Source organism: Heloderma suspectum, chromosome 1 (assembly GCF_057233095.1).
Source record: "Heloderma suspectum isolate Gila_16-S chromosome 1, 16-S_ref, whole genome shotgun sequence".
Classification (NCBI taxonomy): Eukaryota; Metazoa; Chordata; class Lepidosauria; order Squamata; family Helodermatidae; genus Heloderma; species Heloderma suspectum.
Window position 1 is genome coordinate 432,154,251 of NC_139458.1, and position 12,732 is coordinate 432,166,982.

At 49.2% G+C, this 12,732-nt stretch overlaps 1 protein-coding gene across 1 annotated transcript; it reads left to right on the forward strand.

Moving 5' to 3' along the window:
• The first annotated feature begins 218 nt into the window (after nucleotides 1-218).
• LOC146360313 (uncharacterized) lies at nucleotides 219-12,340 on the forward strand. Its single transcript, XM_084832963.1, has 4 exons — nucleotides 219-314; nucleotides 11,466-11,601; nucleotides 11,840-11,998; nucleotides 12,156-12,340. Exons 1-4 carry the CDS (start codon nucleotides 257-259, stop codon nucleotides 12,184-12,186), a joined length of 384 nt encoding a protein of 127 aa, XP_084689089.1. The 5' UTR covers nucleotides 219-256; the 3' UTR covers nucleotides 12,187-12,340.
• The last annotated feature ends 392 nt before the right edge of the window (nucleotides 12,341-12,732 follow it).

A 12,732-nucleotide genomic window follows, 5' to 3' on the forward strand; every position in this document is an offset into this window, starting at 1 on the left:
CACATTCAGTAACTGTAGGAAACAGAATCTATCTGCCTCCTGACTCAGATTGTGTCCCCTTCAACTTCCCTGATATCAACTGCCAACACATTTGCAATGCAGGATGCATTTCATAAGGTGTCAACAGATCAGCATGTTGTAAACTCTGAAGACTATATGAAAGCCACAGAAATGCCACCTCCTGTCATTCTTCACTACTTTTGTTCCCTGTGATAAGAAGCTCCAGACAAATATCTGCTGTTGATTTTCAGTGGCTATGAAGATCTATAGCCTCTTCTTCCTTGTCCTCTTTCTGGTGCTCTTTCCAGATCCAGGTATGTCTTGGGGGAGATGCAGGAGGGGGGGGGACTAATCTAAACTCTGAATAGAATAACTCCGAGAAATAAATGCAACAAATTCATCAGCAGGGCTCTCTTTTCTCTTTTATTCTTTTTCCTCCCTTCTCACTTCCATTTGACTCTCTTTCCTGAATTTAGATCATGGCTGGTGTTAATGGGGAACTCAGTAATCTATATGATAGATGCCCTTTTTGCCAGAAAAGCTCCTGAAACAAATGCTGGGCTATCCATTTAATTCTGCAGCAGCGTTATCTAATGTACAGCAGAAGTGTTTGATGCAACATTTGGTATTGAGACAATACCTATTCCCCCTGTGTTTAGTAGCCTGATCCTTTATACCAGGGGTGGCCAACCGCCAGCAGTCCTAGGACACCATGAGCCCCTTGGCCAGTTTTCGCATTGCCCTCAGCCTAATTTCAAATGCCCTCTTCAGACAATCAGTTAATACACCTGGCAAGAGCAATCTGTCCCTCCCCAAGCAGTGTGCTTGATGGGAAGGAAGAGGGAGAGAGGGAGAGAGAAAGGAATGCAAGACCCTAAGAAGAGCCCCACTGGATCAGACCAAGGGTCCATCTAGTCCAGCCTTCTGTCCACAAAGTGGCCAACCAGCTGCCCACAGGAAACCCACAATCAGGACACGAGTGCAGCAGCATTCCCCCCATGTTCCTCAGCAACTGGTGTGCATAGCCCCCCTGCCGCTGATACTGGAGGTAGCATGTCGCCACTGATTGCCTTATCCTCAATGAATTTCTGCAATTCCCTTTTCAAGCCATCCAGGTTGGTGGCCATGGCATTTTGTGGAAGTGAGTTTGATGGTTTAAATGCGTGCTGTGTGTCAGAAGGGCATCCAAAAGAGGAGGGGGGGAGTGGCAGGGGAAAACAAAGAGATAAAAGGAGTGGCGAAAAGAGAGATCACCAAGGGCTTTGCTGTGTGTGTGTGTGTGTGTGTGTGTGTGTGTGTGTCAGGGTGGAAACTGAGTCCAGAGAGACCCAGAGCAGTTCTGACTCTGAGGAGGAACAACAATCCATGGGGAGGAGCCAGCTCATCCCTCACAAGCTCAGCACCTGGCAGAGATTCCTCCTGCCGGCATTCCTGAGTTAGATAGTGACCCTGGTAGTGAGGGAGTGCGAACGGGGGGCTTCTTAGATGCTCGATGCAGACACAAAGAGCGAGGTGTGATGGAGGGTGTGAAAAGGAGACATAGCGCCCATTTGGGGCGCAAGCAACAGCCGCCTCCCATGGATCCAAGGGAAAGAGGGAGGATCTCTCCCTAGCCCATATGTTCTTGGTCAAGTGTAGGGATGGCGGAGAATTCCACCACGGATTCCAGTGAGGGGCGGATGCGGCGGATTCAGCAGCGGATTCGGCGGTGCTGGCGCAGGAGTGGCGCGTTGGCAGCGGAAGTTGTGGGGGAGGGGTGGCAGGGGCAGCGGCAGAAGATGCGGGGCAGAAGGTGCGGCAGCAGGGGCGGCAGGTGTGGCAGCGGAAGGTGTGGCGGCGGAAGGTGCGGCGGTGGGGGTGGCAGGTGCGTCAGGGCCAGGGGCGGTGGAGAGGGCAGCAGATGTGGCAGCGGCAGGGGCAGTGGCAGGGGCGGCGTGGCGGGGATGGCGGCGGGGGAGGCAGGGTTGGCAGCAGGGGCGGCAGTTGCGGTGGCAGAAGGTGTGGTGGCAGCAGAAGGTGCAGTGGGGGCAGCGGAAGGTGCAGCAGCGGGGGCCGGGGCGGCGGGGGCGGGGGCAGGGGCGGCACGGCAGCATGGCGGTGGCATGGCGTTGGCAGCAGGTGTGGTGGCAACGGGGGCGGAGGCAGCAGGGGCTGGGGCAGCGACAGGGGTGGTGGGGGCAGTGGTGTGGCTGCGGCAGCTAGTCTCCTGGCTGGCCGCAGCTGGGCACAGCGTACGCAATTGGTGGAGGCTACGGCAGCCACCATTTGCGTTCGCTGTTTTTAGCTGTTCTGTTGTTGTTGTTTATTCAGTCAGTCACTTCCGACTCTTCGTGACTTCATGGACCAGCCCATGCCAGAGCTTCCTGTCAGCCATCGCCACCCCCAGCTCCCCCAAGGTTGAGTCCGTCACCTCCAGAATATCATCCATCCATCTTGCCCTTGGTTGGCCCCTCTTCCTTTGGCCTTCCACTTTCCCTAGCAGCAGCATCTTCTCCAGGATCTCCAGTCTTCTCATTATGTGGCCAAAGTACTTCAGTTTTGCCTTTCATATCCTTCCCTCAAGTGAGCAGTCTGGCTTTATTTCCTGGAGTATGGACCGGTTTGATCTTCTTGCAGTCCAGCACTCTCAGAATTGTCCTCCAGCACCACAGTTCAAAAGCATCAATCTTCCTTCACTCAGCTTTCCTCATGGTCCAGCTCTCGCAGCCATAGGTTACTATGAGGAATACCATTGCTTAAACTATGCGGACTTTTGTTGTCAGTGTGATGTCTCTGCTCTTCACTATTTTATCACAATTTGTCATTGCTCTCCTCCCAAGAAGTAAACATCTTCTAATTTCCTGGCTGCAGCCAGCGTCTGCAGTAATCTTTGCACCTAGAAAGACAAAGTCTGTCACTGCCTCAACGTTTTCTCCCTCTATTTGCCAGTTATCATAATCGCGCCCAAGCGCCCTCTCCCTCTGAGCAGAGCCCGGCCAGCTCCTTGATATACACCTGAGCTGAGGGCAATGAAGCAAGAGGGGAGACGGCTAGAACGCAGGTGGAGGAAAACTCGTGCTGAGTCTGACCGAACACAGGTAAGAGCCCACTATCGAGCCTACTCTGCGGCGGTGAGGGTGGCAAAGAGGCAGTTCATTTCCACCAGCATTGCGTCTTCTCAGTGTCGTCCAGCAGAGCTTTTCCGAGTGGTTCGTGGCCTGTTACATTCTGGGCCAGGGAGAGAGACGGTGGAACCCTCAGTAGCACACTGTGACAAGTTTGCACAGCACTTTGAGGATAAAGTCGCTCAGATTCATCATGAATTGGACACCACCATTAATGCAGTTCCATTGGTAGAGGCATTCAGAGCACAGTCTGGTCCAGTTTTATTGGATGAGTTTCAGTTACTGAGGCCTGAGGATGCAGACAAGGTGCTTGGCCAAGTCCGATTGACCACTTGTGTGCTTGACCCTTGCCCTTCATGGCTTATTAAATCAAACAAGGAGGGGTTGTCCGGCTGGGTCCAGGAGGTTGTAAATTCCTCCTTGAGAGAGGGAGTGGTGCCTGCCACTTTAAAAGAGGCAGTAATTAGACCACTCCTGAAAAAGCCTAACCTGGACCCAGAGGATGTTAACAATTATAGGCCAGTGGCCAACATCCCCTTCCTGGGCAAGGTGCTTGAGCGGGTGGTTGTAGGACAGCTCCAGGCACTCTTGAATGAAACGGATTATCTAGATCCATTTCAATCGGGCTTCAGGCCTGGTTTTGGAACGGAAACTGCCTTGGTCGCCCTGTGGGATGACCTCTGCCAGGAGAGGGACAGGGGGAGTGCGACCCTATTGATTCTCCTGGATCTCTCAGCGGCTTTCGATACCATTGACCATGGTATCCTTCTGGATAGGTTGTCTGGGTTAGGAGTTGGAGGCACTGCACTACAGTGGTTCTGCTCCTACTTGGATGGCCGATTCCAGAAGGTGGTGCTGGGGGATTATTGCTCTGTGCCATGGCAATTGTGCCATGGGGTTCCACAGGGCTCTATTTTATCCCCCATGCTGTTTAACATCTACATGAAACCGCTGGGGGAGGTTATCCAGAGGTGTGGGCTGAGGTGCCATCAATATGCAGATGACACCCAGCTCTACCTCTCTTTTTCATCAAAACCAGGTGAGGCAGTGACTGTTCTGAATCAGTGCCTGGGCACGGTAATGGACTGGATGAGGGCTAATAGACTGAAACTCAATCCAGACAAGACAGAGGTACTGTTAGTGGGTGGTTCGTCTGCCCAGCTAGGTGATATTCAACCTGTTCTGGAGGGGGTTGCACTCCCCCTAAAGGATCAGGTTCATAGTTTGGGGGTGCTCTTGGATCCAGAACTGTCACTTGAGGCACAGGTGAACTCAGTGGCATGGAGCACGTTTTATCAGCTTAGGCTGGTATACCAACTATGCCCTTATCTGGACAGAGATAGCCTAGCCTAGCTACAGTTATCCATGCTCTGAGAACTTCTCGTCTGTATTACTGCAATGTGGGGCTACCTTTGAAAACGGTCCGGAAACTTCAGCTGGTCCAAAATAGGGCAGCAAGATTGTTAACAGGGACTGGCCTGCGAGCTCATATTATGCCAGTACTTTTCCAGCTGCACTGGCTGCCAGTCCATTTCCGGGCCCAATTCAAAGTGCTGGTGTTAACGTTCAAAGCCCTTAACGGCTTGGGGCCAGGTTCCCTGAAGGATCGCCTCCTCCCATATGTGCCTGCCCAGACCTTAAGATGATCATCAGCGGCCCTCCTCCGTGAGCCCCTGCCAAAGGAAGTGAGGCGGGTGGCTACTAGGAGGAGGGCTTTTTCTGCTGTTGCACCCCGGCACTGGAATGAGCTCCCTAGTGAGGTTCACCTGGCACCTTCATTGTATTCCTTTCAGCGCCAGGTGAAGACCTCTTTATTTTCCCAGGCATTTTATCATTTTAGCTTTCTAAACTTTTATCTTTGCTGTTTTAAATCTGTATTTTAAACTCCTGCACTGCTGCTAGGTTTTATTGTGGTTGTATTGTTATATTGTGGTTTTAATGTTCTATATATTTTAAATTGTTTTATTGTGTGTTGTTTGGTTTTAATTTTTGTGAACCGCCCAGAGAGCTTTGGCTATTGGGCAGTATAGAAATAAATAAATAAATAAATAAATAAATAAAATTATCAATCAAGCTGGTTGCCATAATCTTGGTTTTTTTGAGGTTTAACTGCAACCCAGCTCTTGCACTTTCTTCTTTCACCTTCGTCATGAGGTTCCTCAGCTCTTCCTCACTTTCAGCCATCAAAGTAGTATCTTCTGCATATCGGAGATTGTTAAAGTTTCTTCCAGCGATTTTAAATCCAGCCTTGGTAAGGATGGACGAAAGTCCCTTACCTGGTCCCGCAGCTGTTTTCAGTGTGGGGGGGAGGCACTTCAGTTTTCCCCCAAAATTCTTGGTGGGGGGGAGGCGCCCCGCCCCTCCCTGCTGAAATTCAGGCCGGGGGGGCAGCGCTCCATCCCTCCCTGCCGAAATTCTGGCCGGGGGGGAGCGCCTTACCTCTCCAGCCGCGAAAGAAAAAAAATATATAAAAAAAACAAAAACGTGATGGGCTATGTAATAATTTACGTAGCCTATCACGGCTAGATTTTCAAAGTCAGCTGTGATAGGCTACATAAATCTTTACATAGCCTATCATGGCTGACTTTGAAAAAAAAACCCATACGCAAATGGCGGCGCCCATGGGCACCGCCATTTGCGTTCCTTATTTAGGCATGGGTAGTCTACGTAAAGATTTACGTAGACTTCCCGTGCCCAAATAAGGAATGCAAATGGCAGTGCCCATGGGCGCCGCCATTTACGTACACTCTTTTTTTTCTTTTCAAAGTCAGCTGTCATAGGCTACGTAAAGATTTACATCTTTGAAAATCTAGCCGTGATAGGCTACGTAAATTGTTACATAGCCCATCACGTTTTGTTTTTTTAAAACTTTACTGGGAAATGGTGGTGGTGGCAGCCGGTCATAACACTGGCTGCTGCCGCCTCCGCCCCCGAAACGCCGCCAAAACGCCGCCGGGACCCACCGCCGAGAGGGACATTCACGCGAGGTAAGTCCCATCCTGGGGGGAGGCAGAGAATTTCCCCACCAATTTCGGGGGGCTGAATGCATTGGCATTCGGCCTTCCAGAGATTCATGGAGAAATTCTCTGACATCCCTAAGCCTTGGCTTCATCAAGCCCAGCACGTCGCATGACGTGTTCTGCGTACAGGTTGAATAAGTACGGTGAGAGTATACAACCCTGCTGTACTCCTTCCCAATCTTAAACCAGTCTGTTGTTCCGTCGTCTGTTCTTACCATTGCTACTTGGTCGTTATACATATTCCTCAGGAGGCAGACAAGATGACTTGGTATCCCCATACCACCAAGAATTTGCAACAATTTGTGATGATCCACACAGTCAAAGGCTTTAGAATAGTCAATAAAACAGAAATAGATGCTTTTCTGAAACTCCCTAGCTTTCTCCATTAAACAGCGGATATTGGCAATTTGGTCTCTAGTTCCTCTGCGTTTTCGAAACCCAGCTTGTACATCTGGCAATTCTCATTCCATGAATTGCTGGAGTCTACCTTGCAAGATCTTGAGCATTACCTTACTGGCATGTGAAATAAGTGCCACTGTTCTATAGTTTGAACATTCTTTGGTGCTTCCCTTTTTTGGTATGGGGATATAGGTTGATTTTTTCCAATCTGTTGGCCATTCTTGTGTTTTCCAAATTTGCTGGCATATGGCATGCATCACCTTGACAGCATCATCTTGCAAAATTTTAAACAGTTCAACTGGGATACTGTCATCTCCTGCTGCCTTGTTATTAGCAATGCTTCTTAAGGCCCATTTAACCTCACTCTTCAGGATGTCTGGCTCTAGCTCACTGATCACACCGTCAAATCTATCCCCAATGTTGTTATCCTTCCTATACAGATCTCCCATATATTCTTGCCACCTTTTCTTGATCTCTTCTGCTTCTGTTAGGTCCTTGCCATCTTTGTTTTTGATCATACCCATTTTTGCCTGGAATTTTCCTCCGATGTTCCTAATTTTCTGGAAGAGGTCTCTTGTCCTTCCTGTTCTATTATCTTCTTCCTCTTCTGTGCATTGCTTGTTTAAAAATAATTCCTTATCTCTTCTGGCTAACCTCTGGAATTTTACATTTAATTGGGCATATCTATCCCTATCACTGTTGCCTTTTGCTTTCCTTCTTTCTTGGGCTACTTCCAGCGTCTCAGCAGACAGCCATCTTGCCTTCTTGGTTTTCTTTTTCTTTGGGATGGTTTTTGTTGCTGCCTCCTGAACAATGTTGCGAACTTCTGTCCAAAGTTCTTCCAGGACCCTGTCTACTAAATCTAGTCCCTGAAATCTATTCTTCACCTCCACTGCATATTCATTAGGAATATTCGTGAGCTCATATCTGACTGATCTGTGGGTCTTCCCTATTCTCTTTAATCTGTTTCTAAATTGTGCCATAAGAAGTTTGTGATATGAACTACAATCAGCTCCAGGTCTTGTTTTTACGGACTGCATAGATGTCTGCCACCTTTGGCTACAAAGGATGTAGTCAATCTGATTTCGGTGTCAACCGTCTGGTGAAGTCCATGTATAAAGTCGTCTCTTAGGTTGTTGGAAGAGAGTGTTCGTTATGCACAGTGAGTTGTCTTGGCAGAATTCTATCAGCCCATGTCCTGCTTCATTTTGTTCTCCCAGACCATGCTTGCCTGTAATTCCAGGTGTTGTTTGACTACCCACCTTAGCATTCCAGTCTCCTGTAATGAAAATAACATCTTTGTTTGGCGTACTATCCAGTAGGTGCTACAGATCCTCATAAAACTGATCTACTTCTGCTTCTTCAGCATCTGTGGTTGGGACGTATATTTGGATCACTGCGATGCTAAATGGCTTACCCTGAATTCAAATTGAGATCATTCTGTCATTTTTTTGGATTGTATCCAAGCACTGCTTGAGCCACTTGATTATTAATTATGAAGGCTACTCCATTTCTTCTGTGGTCCTCTTGTCCACAGTAGTAGATCTGGTGGTCATCTGATGTGAAGTGGCCCTTTCCAGTCCATTTCAGTTCACTGACGCCCAAAATGTCTACATTTAATCTTGACATCTCCCCAATAACCACATCCAATTTGCCCTGGCTCATAGATCTTACATTCCAGGTTCCTATGGTGTGTTGATCTTTAGAACATCGGATTCATCATTCACCACCAGCACCATCTGCTGCTTGCCATCCTTTCGACTTTGAGCTATCTGCATCATCACATCTGGGGCTAGTTGAACTTATCCTCTGTTCCTCCCCAGTAGCATTTTGACCATCTTCCGACCTGGGAGTCCCATCTTCTGATGGTATACCAACATATCCCTGGTTGTACTGATCCATTTAGTTTTCATGGCAAGAATACTGGGGTGGGTTGCCCTTTCCTTCCCCAGGGGTCGTATTTAGTCTGACCTCTCTGCCATGACCTTCCCGTCTTGGGTGTCCCTAAATATTTACATAGGCTAGAACGGTGAAAAATAGCAAATGCAAATGGCGGCCGCCGTAGCCGCTGCCATTTGCGTATGCATTTTTTTTTTTACTTTGCCGTGATAGCCTACATAAATATTTACGTAGCCTATCACGGTTAAGTACAGAAACGCAAATGGTGGCAGCTACGGCCACCGCCATTTGCATCCCTGCTGCCCAGCGGCCGGATGTCCGGCTGCGGGCAGAGCCATCCGGCGGCTCCACGGAATCCCCGCGGAGTGGAGCCGGCTGGGCAGGACTCCAGGGGGAGTGACAGAGATCCGTGAAGCAGATCCGTGAAATGGTAAGTGACTTTCGTACATCCCTATTCAAGTGACTCCCTTTCAAATGGGGATCAACTGCCTGCCTGAAGCTTAGGCCACGCTCTTGTCCCTTCCTTTAACCACTGGTGATTAGCATCTGAAAGAGTCATTAAGCTGTAATGGGATTAAAGCTTTGAAAAGAATTCCCTTTCGTCTGTGTCTTGAGTTGGCTATTGGAATCTACTGAGAGAGGCTGTCAAGGCGTTCCTGACAGTGTGTGTGTGTGTGTAAAAGATAGAACAGGCCAGTTCCTATGAAAATAGAAACAAGCCTGACCAAGAGATTAATTGCTCCTCCTGAAGAAGAGACTATGTCTCAAAACTTGTCGAGCAGAGCATTGTAGAACTTGGCAAAACAAATAAGCAATTACCATAGACCATTGCTCAGTGGCTCTTTGGAATCTTTCCCTTCCTGGTATTTTGCGCATAGCACCTTCCCTCTCAGTTCTCCAATTTTGCGGGGGGGGGGTGTATTCGCATCTGCCTGTGCATCTGTTTATATATACATGCAGCTGCTGCCCAGGAAAGTTGTGGTTTACTTTACAGGAGCGTGCCCCAATCGAGGTGAGGCCAGGGCAGAGTAGAGTGGAACTATGCCTTCCTGTGCTTTTGAAACTAAACTTCTGCTGATGCAGCCTAAGACTGCATTTGCTTCTTTTTGCAGCCATCTCTAGGGATGACCGGCATTGGGAATCCTCACCTCTTGGGGCTCGACGGATTTCCCAGGAGTCCCCAGCTCGGACTGCATTCACGACCTGAGCCATGGGCTCCTGCCAGAATTCCTGGACTCTCCTGTCATTATGCACATGTCTCCCTTCCTACTCCTGGGCCACCAATGGGGAGAAAGGAGACTTGCACATGATGGGCGCACAACAGCAGGCACAGGAGTTGCCCACTGCCTGTCACTGCCATTGCCACCACCGCCCCCCTTGCTGGCCACTCTGCACAACTCCCTTGCTCAAGAGAGCAGTTCACAGCAGCCAGCGGGCAGTAGCAGTGGCCACAGCAATGACAGACAGCGGGCAAGTCCAGTGCTGGTAGGTGTGCACAAGATTTAGACACCATGTCCTATGGTGGACAAGTCCAGCACCGGTTCCACACCCATCCTGCCACTGCTGCTGGGCAACTGTGCCTTCCTCTGCCAGGCACCAGCAGAGGGGGGGAGCAGTTGCTGGGTGGAGGTGGTGGTGCTGGCAGTGATGGGGGGAGCTGGGAGGGATGCGCCATGGCACTCCCCTCTCAGCTCCCACCCTGTTGCCACCACAGAGCACAACCCCGCACACTCTCCTTGCTGGTGCCAGCAGCCTCAGCAAGGAGAGCATGAGGGGTGTGGCAGGAGGCAGAAGTCCGCAAGGTGGCCCGACTCGCACTGCTCGAGCTGAGCCAGCCCCCAGACAAGCGAGCCGGGCATCCAGGGGGCTGAGCGGCCAAAGCTTGGCTGCCCCCGCCACACACACACCAGACAGATTCCTCCAACATCCTTAGCCAGATCACCCTGCTGACTTATATTCAGCTTGTGATTGACTACAGCTCCAAGATCCTTTCCGCACATACAATTTCCAGGCCAGGTATCCCCCATCTTATACCTGCGCTTTTGATTGCTTCTCCCTCAAGGAAGAACTGTGCACTTGTGTCTATTAAATTTCATTCTGTTAATTTCTGCCCAGGCTTCTAACCTATCATGATCATTGGAATGTTGTCTTGGCCTTCCAAGGTATTCGCCATTCCACCCAATTTTGTGTCCTCTGTAAATTTGATGAGCATTCCCCCAACTTCAACCTCCAAGACATTAATAAAAATGTTGAAGAGTATAGGGCCTGGGACAGAGCCCTACAGCACTCTGCTTGATACCCCTGTCCAGTCTGATGAAGAACCATTGGCGAGCACTCTTCAAGTACGCTTCCCTGGCCAGCTGTGCATCCACCTCATAGTAATGCCATCTAACCTGCACTTAACTAGCTTGCTCATCAGGATTTCCTGGGTACTTTGCCAAATGCCTTGCTGAAGTCAAGATATATTATGTCTACAGCATTTTGATGATCAACTAAGGAACTTGACTGACGGAAAAATGTAATGACACAAATCAGGCAGGGTTTATTCTTGACAAATCCATGCTGGTTTCTAATGAACACTGCATTAGTGTGGAGGTGCCTACACATCAAGCCCTTTCTGATCTGCTCTAGAATATTCCCAGGTATTGATGCTAATAGTTATTTGCATAGGCACAAAAATGTGCATGTTTGCGAATGTGCATATCTGTGCATGCGTGAAAATGTGCATTTTTGCGACCACCACTTTATTTCTCAAAAAATGGCAACCGCGGAGCTTGACGAGGCTGCCAGGGTGTGTGCAGGATGCTTGCTGAGCACAAGAGGGGCTTGAGGGCTGTCTGGGGAGTGGTGAGTACGGGCAGGGGCTGGGTGGGTGCCCATAGAACCCGGACAGGGGGTGCTCGCACATCCCTAATTATTACATAGAGAGTAAAAATACGGGAGCCACATGGTGCTTCTCCGGGTTTCCCTGTGCTGGCTCACTGAATAGCATGATGTATTGTTTCTCTCTCCCCCCCCCACCCCATTACCTTTGTTTGTGCAGGATACACCCAGAGGATAACAAATGAAGATGAATGTAAACGTGAACATGGCTACTGCACTTTTCCTATTCGGGGAGCTTGTACTTTTCCCTTTGGCATGGTTGGAAAATGCAGTACTTGGAAAGTTTGCTGTAAAAAGTGAGTCGGACATACAGAGTTAAATGTCAAGTTCTGCACCTAGGAAAAAGAAACCAAAGGCACAGTTACAAGATGGGGGATACGTGGCTCAAGAACACTTTAAGTGAGAAGGTTCTTGGAATAGTTGTAGATCATGAGCTGAATAGGAGCCAAAAATGTGATTTATTTATTTATTTATTTATTTACTTCTTATTTAGGCCCCTTCCAACCCTACTATTCTATGATTCTATGATTTCAGTCTGTTTCCCCCCTCCCAACTGAGCAGAGCAGAGCAGAGCAAGCTGCTCCAGCTCATCCAGGGACTACAGAAGCAAGCAAGCTGCCAGAGAGCGAGCGACCAGGAGTTGGCCAGGGGAGTTGCAATGGTAGAAGAGAGAAAGGAGACAGAGGCAAAGAGGTAAGTGGGCTGCAGGAAGCCCAGGGGGCTGTCCTTTATCATTCTGAGTGGCTGTGAGGTTGCACCTTGGATTTGTATAGGGGCAGTATGATATTGGCAGATTTATTCTCAGTTCCTTTTCTAATTATGCCTAACATGGAGTTTGCCTTTTTTACAGTGGCCGCACACTGGAGCGACATCTTCATTGAACTGTCCACCACAACCCCATGATCTCTTCCCAGGTCTACCACTAGCTCAGATCCCATCAAGCTATACATCAAGCTATGTCGCCAAGTACTTATCAAAGTCAGTCTGCCTTCCACAAAAGAACATGAAATATAAAACAATAAACTAAAGACACCCAGCATGTGGTTAGGCGGTTCTGCCTTTCTTTAGCTCTTGATTGTGCGTCCGTGTGTCCATGCGTGCTCAGTTACATTTCCATCAACGCTATATGCCCAAATGTTAAGGCAGCATGGAAAAAGCACCAGACACATAGTATATACATTACCTTTACTATTCCAATTGCACTCCACTGCATGGCAACGCAATCCAGCACAATATGAGGCATCTTCGGGGTGTGGCAGGGGCAGAGGTGGGCCGGTGCTGCTGTCACTAGCAGCGCTGTTAGGCCAACGGTCTGTCCCCTAGTCCAGATAGTGCATCCCGGTGCACTAGGGCAGCAGAGTGCGGAGGCTGTTACAGTGCCTGGAGGTAACTGTTTGAGGAGGCTGGTGGGCAGGTGCAGTAGTAAC